The following is a 21,430-nucleotide window of genomic DNA, read 5'->3' as shown; positions in this document are numbered from 1 at the left end:
AGTTGTTATCACAGAGCAATACTGATTAACTCCAGTGAAGCAACAAGTTCTTCAAGCCCAAAGCATTGTTACTTAAAGACACAGTATTTAACAGGAGCTAATTTTGAATATTGAAATACATTCAAAATAGGATACAATAGTTACCAGTCCAGTTGTCTGAAGGAGTTTCAAAGAATATTACTAGCTGTTTTATTAAAACTCTCTTCCCCAAATTGTGCTATAAATAGACGTGATCATCCAGCAATTAATCTTATTGCTTGTTGATTTTTTTTCTATTCTTGTATTTGCAAAACACCACAAAAATGCACAGCAGGGAATCTACAACTTTTATCTCACTCAGTAAGAATATTTTCACTCACCTCTGACTTGTCTGCTGGGATTGTCTACTCTATACTCAGCTACAGCCTGTTAAGATGTTAGCACTGATGGCTTCCATCAGCAGCTTCAGCTAGTGAAAGAAAGTGTTTTCACTACAGCTATTTTAACATTCATATGGTTGGATAGAATCCAGATTCAGATTAATGAATTAGAAAGTATGCTTAATATGGAATGATTATTGTCCCAGCAGTAGACAAGTAAGTAAAAGATCAACTTGATTTAAATTACAAATTAAAAGATGACATGTTTGTGTTTGTTAGTATTTCAGAACACAGTGTAATGAGTAAATCAAGCCTGGACCCTACGACAGCCTCTTCCAGACACAGATAATATGTGAAGTACATTTTAGATTATTCTGTTAAAAATAAAAATTAAAATTTAAAAAAAGAAAATTTCTAATTTCAGGATGCTTTTCATTATTAAGTTATGTTTACATAATTCAACAGTTTATTCAATCCAGCAACCTACATTAATCTGTGAAGACGGCACTATCAGTTTGAATTTGTAATCTTGACTCACTGTCTTTTAGCAGAAATGTTTCATGGCTGTGAATGTATCGTTATGTAATATCCTTAGGACTCCTGCATTTAGTGAATAACTATTTGAGATTTCTTACTGTTCCTCTCATTTGGAGTAGCCTCAGCATTCACCTAATGTGTATCTTTCCAGTCCCATCAGAGGTACAGACTTTACCTCTTTAATTTTGTCTCCGCTTCCTTAGCTGCTTAGGCATCTCTTTCCACCCACTCCAGCCTGCACAAGTGTGAGCCCTGTTTGTCCTTCTGCTGTGCCCTTGTCCCCCTTGCCCATTGGCTCCTGTTCATTGCTCCTTCTGCTATTCACTGTTACCTCCCTGGCTGCTCTGATGCTCTGTCTGCAGCATTTGAGACTTTACCGAAACACAGATGGCAATTGATCTCTCTGAGTTCATTCACGAAGAATTAAATTTTATTTTTAGAGGATGTCAATCTCTGTTTTACAAGGCCTATATTTTATTATCTATTATAATTTCATTGGAAGATCAAAGTTTATGTGAAATTTATAAATGCTGTAGAATATGCCAGTAATATCTTCTAAACTATGTGTGATTAAAGGGCAACGATTGTAATATATCTTGTTTAAATATAGTGTACCTAGTAGATATATTGCAATGCAATTCTCTCTGATATCCTAAAAGGTAGTGAAATCATTGTTTCACTATTTTTACTTCTTACTCTCTGCATTATGCAAGATCCATCTCCTTGCATTAAGTCTTGCTATTTCATTTCATGTAGTCTGTCCAGCAGAAATTTTTCTATTTTCTGAGTGTGTGATGGGAGTGTATGAGGAATATATATTTGGTTAGTATATATATTATATGAATATATATTATTTAGTATATATATTATTTGAATATATATTATATATTTGATTAGTGTTTATCTCTTTATATTTTTGTTGTTAAAAGAGTAATGAAAGCTATTCCTTTGGTTACACATAAGGCTGAGGGAAAAACAAAGATATGTTGGTACCCTACTTGATATGAGCAGCTCAGTGGGAGGCTCAGCACAGATGGTTTAAAGAGCTGTTGCAAGGGCTGAAATAGTCTCTGGACTTTCCAAAAGCCTTAATCCCTTCGGGGCAATGATAGCTTCTAATTTCTACAGCACTGAGCACACTGAGGTCTGTGAGGAGCTGCTGCTGGCATAACTCCCACACTTCAGCCACTGGCAGAGGTTGTCCTTTATAAGGTGTATAATGTAGGAGGGGCAGTGTATCCAATAGCATGATCACAAAGTTGTCTGTTGCCTACAATACATTTATTTTCATCACTAATGGCAAGATAGGCTCAAAAGATCATTTTCCTGTTAAAACAGCGTTACACTGAGTGAATTACTACAAAATTAGGAAGATGGTATTTTTACAGGATAATCAGTAATTATATCTATTAAAATAAATGTCATCTTTGCACTACCTAGTATTGTCTACAGTGCTAGATTTATTTTACCATTGTGAACAGTTTATGTATCTCTTCCACACAAGTTTCCACTTGCATTATTTTTCACTTGGCTGTGAAATAAAGGATGATGTGAAAAGAAACAAAGACGACTTTGTTTTTTGGATGTAAGAGAGAAAGTATATTCATTTTCATTCCCAGGACACTTCCGTCATTGCCCTGCAAAAATGCTGCAACAAGCTTATTGCATTAATTTAGTACACGTTCCATCCCTCACCCTCTCAGCTAGGTCATAAGTTTAGCTGAATTTTTATGAGAATAATGCAAGCTTAAAATCAGTGCTGCTGTTGACACACTGGTACATCTTAAACATCAGCTGCAGACTTGAATCTGACTTTGAGTTTCTTAAAAACCATTCAAATTCAAAGATAAGTTAATGGGCTGTTGAGCCTTGTTATTGTCAACTGTGAATTGAGAGTTCATTTTTGGGTGACAATTGAAAGTGTGAACCCAAAGAAATGTTGTTAAATGTTTCTTTTCATAATAATGGAGGTATCAATATTGGTGTCTTGAGAGATTTTCAGTGTGGATAGCTGTTCAGTGCGTGTCAAAATTCATCTTGTAGCTCCTCATGGCACCCTGATTTATTTTTCATCCTACTCCCTAACGAGCTGTTTTATCTTGACCTGGACTTACTGACTGGAACTTACTAACACCTGAAACCTATACATAACCTTCTAAAACATCACACAACCTGCCAAATTGCATCAATAAATTGAAAGCTCACTGTGGTTAGTTTTTCAGAGAGGTCCAAGTATAAGACAGTGACACTTGATGATTCATGATAATGATCATGAGAAGTCTACGCTTGGAAAGAAACTTAGGGCAGAGAAATCCTTCTGAGCATCTCTTCAGAAACCTTTCTCATGAGAACATTTAGGAGACAGTATCTCCTTGCCAGCACTGCAGAGAGTGCTGGGCAGGCCAACCACAGCACAGCCCATTAAATCTTTTTAATCACTTCAGTCTTATGGGGTCTGCATGTTACACTGCAAACTATCGTTTGATTTCTTGACTTTTGGGTTTATAAAATGATGTCTTTAAACTCCACTATAGAAAATCTCTGGATGATCTGTCTTTGTTGCTTTTGTTTGAGAAGCATATCTTTCTGGTTTGAAGTTAGAGATCTGAAGATCTTGCTATTTTGTGTCAGACTTTGATCATTGAGGAATAAGCAGAAAAATAATAGTGAGGAGATGATAACAGTGACTGATATTGCAACTTGAGAACGACTTGCATATGTAGATTTATTGAAGATTATAACAAAATACATCATCACTAATGAAGTGAAACCTCAGTGTTAGGGGCAATGTGTTACTCAGGGGATATGTAACCTTTTTCTGTTTTTTTCTTTGCCACTTTATCTAGATGATAAATGAAATGAATTTGATGTGATTTTCAAATTTTTCTGACAAATTGAGCTCTCTTACCTGCACGATTCAATGTTTAGTCTTTCTTTCAATTAAATGAGCTAGTATTTTTATATTGATGTTGTTTTATTCAGAAGTTCACTCTTGCACTCAGCTTCAGCTGGTATAGTGTATCAACACTTAAGCTGACTCCAGAGTTGAAACTTTGATGCTGAATCTAATTATCTCACCATGAAATTTCAGAGTCAGCTTTAAATAGTTATGAGGATAAGTAACTTTTGCTCTTCCTCTACAGGATTGACATCTTCAAGTATGTGATATATGGTGTAGCAGCTGCATTCTTTGTATATGGCATTTTGCTGATGGTGGAGGGATTCTTTACAACTGGTGCCATCAAAGATCTCTATGGAGATTTCAAAATCACCACTTGTGGCAGATGTGTCAGTGCCTGGGTAAGTGGATAAGATTTTGTAGTTTTAATACAATTTGTGTGTTTGTAATGCATTGTGATGTTTTTATTACTTTTTTCTTTAATATTTTCTGATATTTCAGTGATTGAAAATCCTAGCAAAGTATAATAGGCTGTTTGAAATGCTCTCCATGTCAGTTAATTGTAAAATAACTAGGAAGAAATTAATTCTACCATCTGAGTGGGAAAGCTTATTCTCTCAGCAAAATAAGCTCTTTGACCAAAAAGGCCAAAAGATTATAATGCCTTCAGCTGCACTAGGCAATAAATACTTTTCTTACTATTTTCACAGGCACTTAGAAATCTTACCCATTCCAGTTTGGGACAAGCTGACTTCTCTCATCACATTTTGTTTTGTTTCATTTTTGAACAAGAAGCAGTCCATTATTTATTCCTACGTTATCTCTGGTTTGAAGAGCCAATTCACTTATTACCCTGGAAAAGATAGATTAAGAGAAATCTGATTTATTTACAGGGACTTAATCAGAGGTTTCTCATAGTGAAATTGCTGACTTTTTGGGGCTGGGATTATTTTAAGGTTGGTGGGCAGGCCTGTTCTAAACCAATTAAATAACTACATATTTTGTTATTTGACTCTTCTGGATGTCAGGTGAGAGGTCTGGACATTTATTAAATTGGAATACAGATTAGGAACAAGTATAGGCTTGTCACATCTCCCTGTCATACTAGTAGCTATTAAAATGAATACTTTGAAAATCCTGACACTTAATAGTAAACGTGTACACAGGTTATCTACACACTAGAAATTAGGAAACTCAGAATATATTGTAATTCCTACGCAGATGTAACATGCTCCACAGTAATGCTACTTTTTCATCTTTTTTATATTGGTTGTTCCAATCAAAAGTCATTGTGTGATCTTAGCACTTTGGCTGTGAATAGTTTAAGTCACTAACATTATCTTCTGTATGTTTAGTGCTAAGGAACCTTGTATTTTAATGAGTGAAAAGGATTTTTCTGCCTTTGAAAATTGTATTAGTTACCTGAATACCTATGTTCTATCTTACTCATGATTCTCAAGTTCTTAAAGTAAAACTTGAAATGTCCAAAGCATTTACCAATTTATTATTATTATTATTATTATTATTATTATTATTATTATTATTATTATTATTATTATTATTATTATTTTGCAAGGAAAATCATGAAAGCTTTACAAACGCCTTGAAAAAATACATCTGAGGGGTGTGAACTTGTCATTTCATATTGTCCTTACTGAGGCAGTTATTTCAGAGACAGCAAAGCTGCATCATGATGACATTTGATTCTTTGTGTAAAAGAAGGAATAGAGAGAAAGATGTATGAGTCTAAACTGCCTTAATCCAATGTTCCATACAGAAAGCATTTAACAAAATTCCTATCCTGATATATGCTAAATGGTGAATTCCTTCAACAGTTTATCTACTGACAAGAAAAGTGATCAAGATGAGCTTCATATGGTGCTCTGACCTTTCAGATTGCATAGTTCTTAGAATAATTAGTTGTTGTTCCAAATGACCTAGAAGCTAGCAAAGAAATCTTAGCAGTTTGGCCAGTTGACCATAGTTTCTGCAGTTTCAGAAAGGTAATACTTCTCAGAAGTCTGGATGGTCACATGTTTAGAATCTACCATAAGATTAATAGCCAAATCACTGACTTTCACTGAAAATCCATATCTCTTGATTCAGACTCAAGTTTATGTGTTTCGCAAACATCACTGGAAAGAGATAGAAAGGGAGAAGGAAAGGTTTGAGAGTGAGTATACGCATTTTGAGGCAAAGAACTTCCAAATTTCAAATGGTCAATGAGAAAGAGACATTTTGAAAACACCAGCGTGTTAAAAAAAATAAATAAATTTTTAAAAATCCTATCTGGAAGATTTTAAAATTAGATGAAAAATTCTGTTGGTGTTAAATACCAGATAAGATTTAAAGACTTTTGTCTTGCCTAAAAAACATGTGGAATACTGAACGTCAGAGGTGTTATGCAGCCTAATGCTACAAAACCACCAACATCATAAAGAAAATTCAGAAATAAAATATGGGGTATGGTTGGTTTACAAGAAAGTATCAGATAAACTTTAAAATCTTCAGGGAAAACCTATTCATCTGTCATTATAAAGATGTATTCTTCAAACTGAGTGTCTCATAGCTAGTGGATTTCAAAATATCAATTTTTCTTTTTTAAAATTTTTTCTATTTAATTTCAAAATATTGATTAATTAATCTTTATAATGTATTTGTAATGCAGCTGTGAAAATCTTCTCCCCTACCGCTGCCAATAAATTAATTTCACAGTAAATCAGAAAGTTAAACAGTTGTTTTATAGGCTGCTAATTATATTTCAGTTTGTCAGATATCACATATAGAATATCAGCCTTGAAAGGCACATCTAAAGGAATTTTAGAAAAATATACATTTAAATGAAAAGAGAACAGTAATGATGATCATTGCTTTTAATTTTAACAAGATGAGTTTTTCATCCATTTAAACTATCCATAAAAGTTAAATGTTAGAAAAAAAATTAAAAAAAAAAATCAGTTCCTTAAAAAGAATGCTTCAAAAGTTTAAATTTCAAGGATTTCATCATTCTCTGGTAACAGTTTTTAAGAATCTAGAGAATGTCTCCTTGGCTAGTATTTAGTGTGTAAATGAATCGCAATTAGGCAAACTTGAGAAGTTATTTTGACTGTTACAGTCTGTCCTGCTATTAAGAGAAATTTGGACCAATATTGTAATATTATTGGCTTTCTTTTTCTCTTGAAGCAGTTGATTTGAATGCCAGCCAAGAAGAATTAACCACAGAACAGTAATAACATAGCATGAAATGTATCCATGTTTCAGCAAGAGTCTTGGAGCTGTGCCTAGGCATATAACATGTCAGAGAGAGAGAGGATGTACATGTTTTGTAGAGGCAATAATAAAGACCAACAAGTTAGTGCTAGGAGTAGTGAGTGCAATATTCTAGACCAAGCAGAAAAGTCTTTACAAGTGTGTATTTTCTTTGATTTGTAGCAAATTTAGTAGTAATGTGTGAACATCAGACTCTTTCTTCCAGCAGTGTTGTTTGTAAAACAAGAGAGGTTGAAAAATGTATGTTTTATCATGTACTTCTGTCCAGGAGTGGGGCATGAGGCATGAACGTAGGAGATGCTAGTTAGAACAGATCAGAGAATGTAAGAGGAGTCCCTTAGGTTGTGATCTACTTAAATGTCCTTCTTTTATTATATTTATATTTCAAACTGGGTGTAAAAAGAGAAAATGAGGATGGCTAGGATGACAAAGGATGATTTGCAGCCACTTAAGCATTGATATGTCAGTGAGTTTAAAGATATCTGTACCGTGATGTTCTACTAGCATTTAAATGAGATCTATAGGTATTCAAATTCAAATGTGGTGTTGTAGAGACAGAACATTTTAGGAAGAAGTTGAGATCTTCCTGTTCATGCTTCTGAGTTGCTACCAAAAACTGCAATGGTAATTTCTGAGTCTGGGAAGAAGTTTGGAAGGAATGCCTTAGATGGCCAAGCTGAAAATAAAAAATATTAAGTATGTGTCACTGTAGATAATAAGTGTAAATTAGGTATAAACAGTGCGAAGTGTACTTCTTTTCATAACTCTGTGGTAAAGCTTTATGTCAGGGAGTTCATATAAAACAAGAATATGAGTGCTTTGAAACAGATGAGATTACATGGCACCGTGAGCTTTTTAAGAGTTAAGTATATTTTCAGGCACTTCTGATTTTACTGCTATATTTGTATATATGTAATAGGTAGCAGAAATTTCTTCATGCAATAAAATGACTAGAGTAACAGTTGGAGTTCACTATTTCCATTTCAATTCATCTCTTTGTAGTAACAGAACTTTAAAACATGACTTTGCAGTCTGTCTCCACGGTGACTGAAGTAGTCATAAAATGTTGTTTTAAGAGTATTAAAATATTTATAACAAAACTAAAATAAGAACATTATTAGACAGTCAATCAAAGTGCTTTTCATGGGACCAGTATCCATATGTTTTAAAAAGAAAGCAGTAATTGAAAACTTGATCTTATTAAAACAGATAGAGTTTGGTAATGTTTTCAATGGAAACAGGATTTTACCCAGCTGTGACTGCCATAAAAGCTGTTCTGCCATATATGTGTTATTTTAGAATGCACAGTGAAATTTCTGCTTCCTGATGCTGATCTGCGAAACAGATTTTATCATAAAAGCCTTCCAAAAGGGTTGGTGGCTTGATTACTTTGATGCATCATGATTCAAGACAGCCCTTGTTGCCAATAAAAAGCTTGTAAAATCTGGCACGAAGGTATTACCAGCCACAGAGCAAGAACTTGGTGCAAGAACTTAACTGCTACATAGATTAAATATCTGTTTCGAAACTATGATCTAGTTAAATGAATTTCTCCATCACTTCCACTTTGTTTTGTATGTTTGCCTTCTTACAGAGACAATTGAGATGACCAGAGAACCACATCATCATTATCAGTGCAATGCACAGAGTAGTAAAGAACAAACTGTGGTACCTCTTTAAGATGTTGTACTGCTATTTCATAAATCTTTGGCTTGTCATATAGCAGAATGCTACTTCAAAGCAGAATGATCCCTTTGAATCTCTGGAGACTAAGTTCTGAATTTAATTCCTGCAGTGAACAGGCTCCTTAAGCATTTCTTACAAGCCGTCTGCAGCAGAGGGTAGACTGTCATGGCATAGGAAGTTATTTTTAAAAATACTTTAGTCCTTCATCTATGGTTTTCAAACAAATATGTTTGCATTTTCACCCCATAATAAAAGGAATTTGTAACATTTCCTTTTGCCAGAAACTAATAATTTGTTGAGCAAGGTTAACTTTTTCGTTTTTACTGCCCCTAGGGTGGAAATTGTTCTCATGTCCAGATTACAAAGCTTGCCTCACAGATGTCAGTGATGGCATCTTCCAGGGATAACTGTTAATTACCATGATTTAACACGATTTTTTTGCATTTCAGTTATTCTGTGAGATGAAGGAAATTTATCTATCTTTTCCTTGTGCTTAGTGTATTATGACAAAAATTTGAGCACATAATTGACCACTGGCTCCTCAGTCAAAGCTGGCAGGAAAAAAAAAAGAAATTCTTCTTATTTCTAAATTATTTCTTAAAATTAAATCAGCATTTGATTCCCTTTTTCTGCGCCACTAAAACAAGTAATCATGTCTTCAAAAGAGAATCCCTTCCACAAACAAGCAGACGTTTCTCTCTGAGTTAATATCTCCTATGACTCCCAGCCTTCATCTGACAGAATTCTGCTGCTCTTATTCTATGCCCCAGGCAGAGGCAGGCTGTTTTTTGTGTTGTTTTTTTTTTCATTAGAGGCTGACGAGCTCTGTTTTTTCCTCTTTGCTATGCCGATGCTTTGTGTTATCTCAGCACAGATTTTTAAGCAGGCTTCCTGTTCTATGCGACAGAGAGATCCACTCCTCCTACAGATCAAAAAATTCACAAATACTAAACAAAGATTGTAATGCTCATACTAAGGCTGATCTTTTTCCTCCCTGTCCTCTCTGTCATATTATTATGCAGTACTACACTGAGCACTATGCTAAATGTTTAAAATGTTGATTAGTTCATAAGGTATGGAAGGAGGCTCAAAAAGTATGGCTGCAGATATAGCTGTGTTTGGCACACTCATAGGATATATACTAAGGAAGCTGTCCTTCCTTTAACATGCTTCAAAAAAACAGTGATCTATAGAATATAAAATAGTAAAGGGAGACTTTTAAGGCTGTTCTGAGAACACACAGAGAACATTCTTTCCTATTGGTTGTTGCTGCTTTACAGAAGCTGCATGAAACTCTTTAGCATGATAATAAATGAGGATCAGACATAGCATGTTAATTGGGAATTCATAGTCCTTAAGTGAGTCTACATTTCCAAGTAATTTTCTGAGTAGTTATTTGTAAATAAATGCCCAAGGTTCAAACAGATGTTGCCTCATCAGCTTTAAGACTGTAAGATGGAACAAAGAAAAGATGTTTCTCTTCATTGTTCCACTTTACCTTATTGTTTCTTGAATCCTTCTGATAATTATTTTTAGAGCTATAAATTCTCCAGCTTTTCAAAATACTGCTGAAAGACTCATCTACCAAGGGACAATCGGGAAAATCAATCTGACTTAAATTTTAAACTGGATTAATTAAGCTACATTAAATCTTATGTAAATACACTTGCTCAGAAGCAAAATGGCTTTTATTAAATATTATTTGGAAGTAAGTTAAGGTAAATCAAATTACAGTCTCTTTAATATGGCTTGAGAATGTCCATCCTATACCAGCAAAGTAATAAAACTATCTCACCTGAAATTCAAAGCTAGTTTCTGCTTGGGCTTATTTTTCCTGAACAGGTACATGTGGACAAGCTATGCCTGGAGCAATTTTCAGTACCGTTTACAACCCTTTATATCTGATATTATTTGATTTCAAGAACTAAAAATTGTATTTTTATTAGGCTTTTTCCTTTATGACCTCATATATGAGATCTTTCATTAGAATAACTAGAAAATTAAATTTTCACTTTATTTACTCTTTAATGTTTAATTTTAAGCACTCTGTGGACTAGCTTATTCTGCTTTCAAAAATAGGTCTTATTTTTTATTCTCAGATTCCATGTTGTTGGACTTTTTTGGGTTTTTTTTTGTTTTGTTTTTGGTTTTTTTTTTTTTGGTTTTTTTTTTTGCTGTGGTAAGCAGCTCAAAAAATGTCAGTGTGCTTAATATTTTTTTGTTTCAGCAGTGTGTTTAGATCCATCAACCTTTCTGAAACCATCAAATCTTGAGACTGTTTGGATTCAACATTTAGAGGTTGACTTTCTTCCACATTTAGCAGGGTAGCATCTTCATATCCTTTCCACGGCATAAAATGAAAAGTTTACTGATGAATGTCTTCTAGTTGTCTGAGGTGGAATGCTTATTTATTTATTTATTTTATATTTATGCTTTGTGCCAGTATGACTACCAGCCCTGGAGGCAAATAGAGTTCAATGCGTCCTACAGGCATATTGCTATACAAGTAACAAATGCCACACTCTCGAGGCTCAGGGCTAAAAAAGGAAATGTGTTGACCCTTTGGGAAATGTGTTACAAAACAAGTAGTTTAATTCCTTGTTAACAGAGGTAAGCACCCTAGTTTGTCCACAGTGATGAATTCCCTTGTATTTCTTTTGATCTCAGGTTTCTTTAAACGTAATAACAAAATGACAGATAGATGGTCTCATTCAATACCAGTGAAATTTTGCAGTAGCTACGGATTAGGTTTTTTTTTAATACCTGGATTTTAATAGCAAAAGCAAGTACAGCATAATATAGTATTACACTATATATGTATTACTGTGAACAATAGTAGTAAAACCAGTCACTGTTGCCTCTTGTTTTAACTAAAGATTAGAGATAGGTAGAGATATTCTTCTGAAAGTGTGCAGCACTGTCAGTACTTCAGGTGGGATGCTTTGCAATGATCACAGACCCAAGAGTGACAGAAATGTGTGGAGTAAGCTTGCATTTCTGAAAGTGTAACTGCTCTGTTTTTCTAATGAGACCAAAACCATAATACTAACAAAGAAAGAGACAAAAACAATCAGAAATCCTCTTTCTCTCTCTCCCTCTCTCTTCTCATTCTCTTTTTCTTGCGTTTGACTATCAGTTAAATTCTGACTTACTTGTTTTTCCCTCTTTTACTACAGTTTATTATGCTGACATACATCTTTATGTTGGCTTGGCTTGGAGTTACAGCCTTCACTTCTCTGCCTGTTTACATGTACTTCAATCTGTGGACCATTTGCCGAAATGCCACCTTAGTGGATGGAACTAATCTCTGCTTGGATCTTCGTCAGTATGGTATGTGAGTGAGGAATACTAAATACAGCAAGGTTTCACAACAGAAAATATCATGTTGCTTTGTTTCCAAGTATCTGAATGTTTCCAACCAATGTTTCAAAAAAGAAAACCAAACCTGTCTCTATGCTATTACCTACAAGTCAAGGCAGTTTATCAGAGATTTGCTGCATTATTAGGCCTGGTGAAGGTGAAGAGCAATACAAATAGGAACTTTCTAAGAGGCTTCTGGAGAAAGAATCTGGGGCTACAGGATGAGCTGTGGAGTTTTAAAAAATGTGAAAATATTTTTGTTTTTTGAAGGGTGGAGAATTTAGACATAAAGTGGTTTGGAATTTTATAGAAGTCTGAGAATTCTTGGATTTGATATTGATTCCTTTCTTTCATAAGACTGATTTGAGACTAGATACTCTGCACTCTGTGGTTTCTCAGCCCACAGAGCCTTGGGTAATCTTATTCCTCTTGGACACTTCTGTGAGTCTCATTCCTTTGTCTCCTTAGCCAAATATAAACATGTGGTGCGTTTTTAATTGATGCCTTAAGATAGAAAAAATGCTGCACTGCATAGGAGTGAATATATTGAATATTTAACTTAACCTGAAACAAAATACTTCACCTTATTGTTTTCAGGGGTGATCTATTTAAAAAAAAAATCCCCCCCAACATGATAGGCGAGTTGAAAAGACAGTTATCTGTACAGATCTCACCAAAGTATTCATTCTTCTTTCTCTTAGCTTTTCTTTTGCTCATATTTATTTTGTTCATACTTATTTTTTATTCTTATTTTTATTTAAAATCTGCATACAGCACTAGCATGTAAAATGTATATTCTGTGAATATATCTGTTTCCTATAAATTCTGTTTTAAAACTATTTGTTTCTAATAAGAAAGAACATTACTGGTTTTCATGATAAATGATTTATAGGGATTTTCTTCAAGCTGTCTTTGATTTAGTTTAGACATTAGCTGAAGCAAGAAGCATAAATTCTGGTTATTCTTGCTGATAGAAACTATTATTACAATCAAGTATGTGTTTGAGTAATACTTGGTTATAAGTTTCGGAAGAAGCTTTGTACCACCAGGTCAACACATCTGAATACAATATACAGCACAGTTCTCAACATGAGGGTAGAGAATATTTATGAATATCCAGCATGATATGTGTACACACTGGTTGCAAATTATTTCCTAATGTTTCAATTATTGTGCTGATTAAGATGTAGAATAAAGACTTTTTTTTTAATGGCACAAAAATCATTGCCCACGTGCTTCCTAGTAGAATTTTTACTAAGATGATGTGTTTGGTTTTTTGAGGACTGAAATTAGGAAAAAATGATTTTGTTATTAACTAGATTTCTATGTAGGAGGCAAAAATTGGTATTTCTTAGCTTTCCTGGCACACATGAAGTAGACTGCTATGGACTGGGAGAACTAAATAGTGTGAATATTTTTTCTGCTCTAGGTATTGTAACAATTGGAGAGGAAAAGAAGGTTTGTACCACATCAGAAAGTTTCATCAAGATGTGCGACTCAAATGAGGTGAGTAAATGTGATGATATTTTGTCAAATCCATGAGTAATTGGTGTGTGTGTTTTTTCTTCTTACTCTTTATGTTCTGATTTTAGCTAGAGTGATAAAATGGTGTGGAAAGTGGAAAATACAATAATCAAGTACTTTTCCTGCTTTTTTACCAATACTGCATTTAGCCACTGCATCTTCTCTGGCCATTATTTTTTTAAGCATACTTGTATTTTGTTTTTGTTAAGAAATAAACAAGGTGCATGTGTTTTTGAATGCTAATGCACCTTGCTGCACAATGAAGAAGACTATATATATAATTACTGTTTGAAGATCTCAGTTGCTGTTGTGACAGGAGAATAATGTTTTCAAATGGATTAGACCAAATTTTGCAGCGGGTTAGGATAAATGCACCTCTTTTTATTTTTTTCTCAGGCAAAGACCACAACTTCAGTACAACTAAGATCTTTGGTTCTGTTTTTAAATGATAAAGGTAGAAAACAGGGCAAACAAAATGTATATCTAAAACTATAAGAGAATAAAATCTTGATCAATCTGAAGTCAGAGGGTGCTTCTTTAAGTGTATCACATGGTCTTACTCTGCATAAATCTTCTAGAATGCAGTTACACAATCACCCTTCTTTATATCAAAAAGCATTTAAGAAAATGTAACCTTTGCTGTACAGTCAGTATGGTGAGTGTAAACCAGATCACTGATCTGAAAAACAGATGCAGTCATTTAGTTTGGGATAGAGTGGGGAAGATAACTTGGATTATTTAAGTTTGTTTATATTATATCACTGTAAACAAATTTTATTGGCAAAATTTGGAGGAAAATCTGCAAATGAGTATATGAAAAGCTACAGCTGGCAGAGGGAGACAAATTCTTAGGCTCTCTCTGCCACTAGAGAAACTAAAGTTTTGAAGAGCTAGTTAGGTAATATCATAATGACTATCATAGAGAGTGTCACTGCAAACGTAAACTATTTTTTGAGTCCTGTTAATTTTAAAATATTTGTTTTCATTTATTTATTTATTTTGTCCTTAGTATGAGAATTGTAACAAAGTCACGTTGTAATTTCAATCTTTTGGTAAGAAGTATTAGTAATCACCAGTTTTGTAGAACAGTGGTACCAGGTTTGCAGTCTTTTGTTCTGCATTATTTAGGCTTTTTGTTCTGTTTCCATTTAGTATTAAATGCATAAAGATCCCTTTCTTTGTCCCTTTTTGCAGCTAAACATGACATTCCACTTGTTCATTGTGGCACTCGCTGGAGCAGGAGCAGCAGTCATTGCTATGGTAAGCTGCCCAACACCATTTTATTCTATTTTATTTTATTCTATTTTATTCTATACTATTTTTGTCACTTAAATCACTAATATGTTCTGATTGTTACTTATTCAGTTTGTGTGCCTATTGGTATAATATAATTCTGTAATTCAATACTACTACCTAGATGTAAATTTAAATTTTATTGCTGGATTATCTTCTAAGTAGAGTGTCATGATTACTTTGAATAAGATACACCTTTGAGTACCTAATAGGAATTTTTATCATTTTATTGCTATATTCAGACAATTGTATGAATCTGTGTGTCTTTCTTATGACCCAAACAATATCTGTTTATGATCGATGCCTTTCTGGATATTCACAGGCTTACCATGCTGCTATCTTATGAACTGCATCTATTTGTCTGCTCTGTGCATATATGTGAATATTTTAGTTTCTCTTTTATGACATATTTTTATACTTTTGTACTTACTTTTACTTTTATAATAAAGATTACTTTCAATTTTTGCCAGTGAGAATGTTCCAAGGAATAAAAAGTGTGTGAGACAGTGCCCTGCTTTTCTGCCTTTTGCCTGCAGTGTCTGTCCAAATATCAAGATATTTTTAGAGTGGGGATTCTGTACTGTATTCCCTGTACTGATGTGTACTCTACTGAAACCCTGATAAAAATTGGTATAGAGAATGAAAAATGACTATTACTTGATACTGATGCATTCCCTCTGAGAATTTTTAGTGATGGTGTGTGCTTCACAATTGCAACTAGTATTTTGTCACTGAATTCTACAGCCATACTTTGTTTTTTTGTTTGTTTGTTTGCTCTCTTAGAATCACTTTTGTGATTCTATTGTTGCAGAGCAGTGGTTGTACTGAGGCAAGGACATTTCAGCTTCTCATACTGGCCTGCCCGTGGGGAACTGGAGATATGCAAGGAACTGGGAGGGGGCAGAACCAGCTGACCCCATATGGTGTCATTTAAAACAATAACATTAGAGGAGCTGGGCAGGGGGATTGAGCTTTTCTTCTTTTTTTAGATTTTTTTTTTTTTTTTCTTTTCTCTTTTTAAACTGCCTTTATCTGAGCACATGAGTTTCTTTTTTTCTTTTTTTTCCTTCATTTCTCTCCCCAACCATCTCTGGGGTGTGACTGACCAGCTGTTGATGCTTAGATGCTAAACCACAAAAAGGAGGTTTTGTACTGTCTGTACTTTCTGTCAAAATGCCTCATCAGTACGAAGAAAGATCCTGTGCTCCAAATCAGAAGGTGTTGACAGTGGGCTAGGGTATCAAAAACGTTGCATAGGGGTAATTTAAGTCACTGGAGAATCAACATCCTTCTTCATGTGTGCAAAAAGAATCAGAACAATGCTAAGTTGAAGTTACTCTAGTGTCTTTGTATGAATCCATAGTAGTAGCAAAACTCTATATTTGTGAAATTTAGTTCTTCTTAACAGAAAAATGTGATCAAAATATTAGTCTTTTACAAAGGAGAAAGCTTATGAATTCATTGAAGTTGAAAACATTTATTAGACATTTACTTTAAAACAGAGTAGTTCATCTGACTGAAGTAGTAAGCATTTTGTATTTTTACCATTCAGCAATAACGCTATTTTATCCATGAAGTTGTTTTCAATTGAACAACTGAAATGGTTGAAATCACCTCTTTTAAATGACATTTTGATCATTCCATTGATATGTTTCACTTCATCACTTCTGGAGATACACTTGCAAGACCCAAATTAGTTGATATAAGTGTTGTGAAATTTTCCAGAGAAAGTAGTTTGCTTGTACATGTCAGGACCATCTGTGAGTAAGTTATTTTTCATTAATCTGGATTAAAAACATATATGTAGTAGAGAAATGTAAGCATTTATTGCAAAAACAAGCAAAAAGTTGTTAGAATTTGCAAAACCATGTGGTCACAAGTCATGTTTTTTCCATAGCTATTACTTTAATCTCTCTTTTGGTCTCAGGTTTGTACATGGATGTTTTTTTTATTTTGTTTGTACATGGATTTTTATTATTATTATTATTATTATTATTTTCAATTAATTAGCTGCCTGTTTAGTCTCCAAAAGGAAATGCACTCTGGGAATCAAAAAGTATGTAAATTAGTGTTGGAGCATAGAAAAACTCATATACTCTCAGGATTACATGGCAGGGAAAACTTATAGAGAAGGAAAACGTCAAACAAGAGTCAGGGAAATACGTAAGCAGGCTCGTTCCTGTAGCCAAATAGAATTGTGTTCTTCTGAAGGATGTTAGATGCAGGTAAGAGGAGAAAAGCAAGTTCTTCAGACTTCTACCCTGCTGAGATCGTGGAATGTCCCAGAAGGAAAGAAAAAACAAACAAAAAAATCCTTTCCAAATTCTACAGATCTGAAAGGTGAAAATGTACTTTCTTCTTCGGAAGAAAATTAAGCAAGAATGTTTAATAGACGACGGAAAGACCCTGCACTATCTTGCATATGCCTGTAATTGAAACGTCCCGAGGCAAACTGAGGAAGCTGCCCTATTTCAATTTGAATAAGCCTTGACAGGGCCCCATTGGCTTCAGGCTATTCGGGTCAGGGAAGTGTGAAATGCAATTAGACAGCCACTTAAAGATGACCTCCTCCCTGTGTCAACGTTATCTGGGAACTTGGTGTGAAATTTAAAAAAACAAAAAAAAAAAAAAAAAAAAAAAAAAAAAACCAACAGAGGTGGTGGATTCTTTAACCAATATGTAATTATGTAGCATAAACATTTATTTGAGATTTTTTTTTCTTTATAGATGTAGTAGTTATTAGTAGTTATTCCAGGAAAGTCAACCTACTTACAGTGAGTGGTCATGCAAGAGATTTCAACAGCTATGCCAGAACTTTGGTTCTGTAACTTTTTTAGAGAGAGAAGAGAGAAAAATTGGAGTTAAATGAATGCCCAACTGTGCGCAATGTATCTTAAGAGTAGTTCGTCTGGCTTTTTGTACTTTTTAAAAGCCAAGTAAAATGCCACCTGAAAATGCAAGACTCTAGCATCATTGTGCAATGTTAACCAAATACTTTGTGTCAAGAAATCAGGGCCTACATGGTCCCATTTTCATCACATGATCTTCAGCAGTGAGGTTTTCTGGCTTGTGGATTTAAAAAGGAAGTTGTAAGAACACTCAGATACTCTCTGCCTGTAGGATTCTCATCTGTCTACCTGCTCAGGTATAATTTTTGAGAGGTTCAAATTATATTTTTCAACTGAAATCATACTGTCCAAAGAATAGCAATGGTCTAATTGTCTGAGATGACAAAATGATTAGAACTTCCAGTCACATTCTTCGAATTTTGTCAAGAATTTTATAGTGGGGGAAGAAATAAATAAACAAATAAAATAAAAAAAAGGTAAGGCATTTAATTAATCTGAATGGAGATTGTGGAAATTGGATATCATCATCTCTCATTTGATCTAGTAATCCCAGACCTGGATGCTACTCATGGTGCCAGCTTTTGGATTGATTGACTTTGATTTCTTTTTCCTGTGTATTAAATGATGACCAGTAAGTGTTCAAGAGTAACACAATTGACAACAAACTCAGCCCTGTAATTTCTGAAGTTTGAACACGAATTTGATTAGGTCTGTTGATGCTTAACTGCATGTTACTTCTCTTACAGGTCCATTATCTCATGGTCTTGTCTGCCAACTGGGCCTATGTGAAAGATGCCTGCAGAATGCAAAAATATGAGGATATTAAGTCAAAGGAGGAGCAAGAGCTTCATGACATTCATTCCACTCGCTCTAAAGAGCGGCTCAACGCTTACACATAAAAGAAACCTTGTTTTACTTTCTAACACGTGAATGCTTTGTCGTTTAACTCAAGGCCATCCAACCATTTCAAAAACAATTGAAAGTGCTTCTCACAAAAGATAGTTTGGGTGACTTACATATCACCCATGTGCAATTCTTGGTTGTCTAGCACTTGGTTTCTAAATTAGTTTTTACTTTTTGTGATCGTTCTCTACCACAGAGCTCCTATATAGCCTCTCCTGAATCCTATTCAGCTAATTAGTTCCGCTAGATGAAAGATACTAAACTATTGTCAAATACAAATGTGTTTGCTTTTTTTAATCACTTTGTATGTGTTATGCATAACACCTTTTGCATTGTTTCTTATATGTTTTTGAAAAAAGGTAGCTTTTTATACTTTTTAGTTTTGAGTTCAATAACTACTTTAACTACAGGTATACTTCAAAGGGACCATTGTACATGATGTACAATATATAAAGAAAACACTGATGACTTTCCTTTATATTTGGAAATCTTGCCAGACGGACCCTCGTCAACTTGAACGAAGGTCCTAAGAACATTTTAAACGATCAAAGGTGCAATTTCTAAATTTGTAATAGTGGGTAAAAAAAAAAAAAAGGGAAAAAAAAAAAGAAAAAAGAAAAAAGAAAAAAAAAAGAAAAAAGTGCTTCTTATCTTTGTTAACATTGTATTATTATTGATGTTTTTAAAGAATATTCTCTTGTTCCAAGTTCCATGGGTGATAATTCCTGTTTGTATTGTGAGCATGCCGACCGTGGTGCTAACAATGCATGGACACTTGCCTTTTGAAGGAGTTCAATACCACGGTTACCTGTTAAAGAGTTATGGTATATAGACAATTGTTACTTAAGTGATATAGTTATCCATAGTTTTTTACAGAATGATCTCTCTTTAATTCAATGATGGTTATGCTAAATTGGAGTTGTTCATGTGATGATGTGAGAAATTACTGCTTAGCTACATTTATGAAAGTAATATATCAAAAATACAGTGATCGTAGGAATCAGAAGTCTTTTTACCTGCTTTAAAAATTTAAATGGATTGCACCTGTCTGAACTGTACAAGATATATTAAAGGAGACTTCCATAAATGTTGTAGCTTGGCTTCTAGCTTTCCTACTCATATTGGTTTACCTGTATTACGTTAAAGTTGGGTGAAAGACCACTACAGAGCTTATTATTTTAAAGTGTAGTAATATATTTGAACATTTATTTTGATAGGAAAATTTTATCAGAAAGATAAGTCATCTTAATTTGAAAGAATTTCCTGTATCAAAAACAAAAGCAAGCAAGCAACCAACCAAACAAAAAGCCCTACTTAAACTAAGTCAGTTTTATCAGACCAAATTTGATGGATTTTTTTTAATTAATTAATTTTTTTTTGCCTATTTCTAATGCTACAAGAATGCTGTAAAGTGTCTTTTAAAGTGATGTAGCCTGACAAGACATTTTTGTCAGTGTTAAAAACTTAGGTAGTTTGTGCACTTATTGGACCATTGTGAATTCTCTCTCAGTGTAAGTGCATTTCTAATAAAACTTCTTGAGTAAAACTCTTCTTTGTACTATTACTAGTCATGCATCATCAGTAATTTTTAACAATTCTTGTAGTAAGTAGAGGGTATTACTATAGTTATTTGTGTGGCATGATAATGCATTAGGTAGTATTAGTTGATTGATTATTTTTCTTTTGCTTGTTTTGGGGATTTTTGGTTGTGGTTTTGATTTGGAGTTTTGGTTTAATTTTTGTTTTGTTTTCTTTTTTTTTTAAAAAACTTTTTCTTTTTCTGTTTCTTTTTTCTTTTTTTTTTTTTTTTTTTTTTTACACTTAGGCTGTCCTACAGGGTCAACAGTTTTCTCATAATGTGCAGTACCAGTATTACAGTTCTGCAAAAAGTATTAGGAACCTCTTTTGGATTCTATATTGTAGTGTTTCAGTTTTGTGTCTTAAAACGTTTGTGCTGATTTTTAAAACTATGTCTTTTAAACTCATGTAATGATGTTAATGCTTTTGGCTCTTCTCTGGTATTAGAGTTTGTATTTTCACAAAGAATGCTTTGTAGCAGGCATTACAATTAATCTGTTTTGTACATAAATGTGCCAACAGCTTGATGGTGGCGTTTTTGAAATGTAGAACAAAGTGCTTGCAAAAATGTAATAAACACACTTGTGTACTTTGTGTACTTATTAATTGTTCACACTGTGTAGTTTTTTCTTTGCCTATAGTTAACCAAGACATTCACAGCAAAAACAACCAGAAAGTCCTGTTCATTCAATTGCCCTTGCTATTGGACCAATGCTTATGGTGTCATGCATTTTTTGTACAGCCCAGGAGAAAAATCCTTTAGCAGAAATTATGAGAACAAAAACCAGAATTAGAAAAAATGAGATGGAGGTGTTATATGAATTATACATCATGTCTCGGTCAAATATGTGATTAAAAAAAAAAATTCTTATTGCAGTGAAAAGTGACAAAGAAAATCTAAAACTGAGAGTAAAATTTTCATCCCCTGTCATGACTGTGAGTTCCCAATGGATTGTATCTCTCACAAATTGCAAATGGGTAAAAATAAAATAAGCAGCTTTCCAATGAGATGAGATTCGATTATGGGTAGTATAAGTACTGCATTAAAACTCACAATCGCTGCCAGTGTGTACATTACTTTAAATCTGTCTCTTAAACAACATCGACTGTCAGAAATGATATATCCTAAGAATAAGAGAGTAAAAGATTTCTAAAAGCAGAATTCATAGCCT

General features: G+C 33.9%; 1 protein-coding gene across 2 annotated transcripts in view; it reads left to right on the top strand.

The window, feature by feature from the left end:
- The window catches only part of GPM6A (glycoprotein M6A), a 94,400-nt gene extending 73,540 nt beyond the window's left edge, over positions 1–20,860 (top strand). For both annotated transcript variants that reach the window (XM_048940987.1, XM_048940988.1), the window contains exons 3-7: positions 4,040–4,196; positions 11,928–12,081; positions 13,541–13,617; positions 14,830–14,895; positions 18,524–20,860. In XM_048940987.1, the coding sequence (XP_048796944.1) occupies positions 4,040–4,196; positions 11,928–12,081; positions 13,541–13,617; positions 14,830–14,895; positions 18,524–18,676 (607 nt within the window). In that variant the 3' untranslated portion in view covers positions 18,677–20,860. The remainder of the gene's footprint in view (positions 1–4,039; positions 4,197–11,927; positions 12,082–13,540; positions 13,618–14,829; positions 14,896–18,523) is intronic.
- Positions 20,861–21,430: the final 570 nt, after the last annotated feature.

Source organism: Lagopus muta, chromosome 4 (genome assembly GCF_023343835.1).
Source record: "Lagopus muta isolate bLagMut1 chromosome 4, bLagMut1 primary, whole genome shotgun sequence".
Classification (NCBI taxonomy): domain Eukaryota; kingdom Metazoa; phylum Chordata; class Aves; order Galliformes; family Phasianidae; genus Lagopus; species Lagopus muta.
Note: the sequence above shows the minus strand (reverse complement) of the source record. Positions and strands in the feature narration are given on the sequence as shown.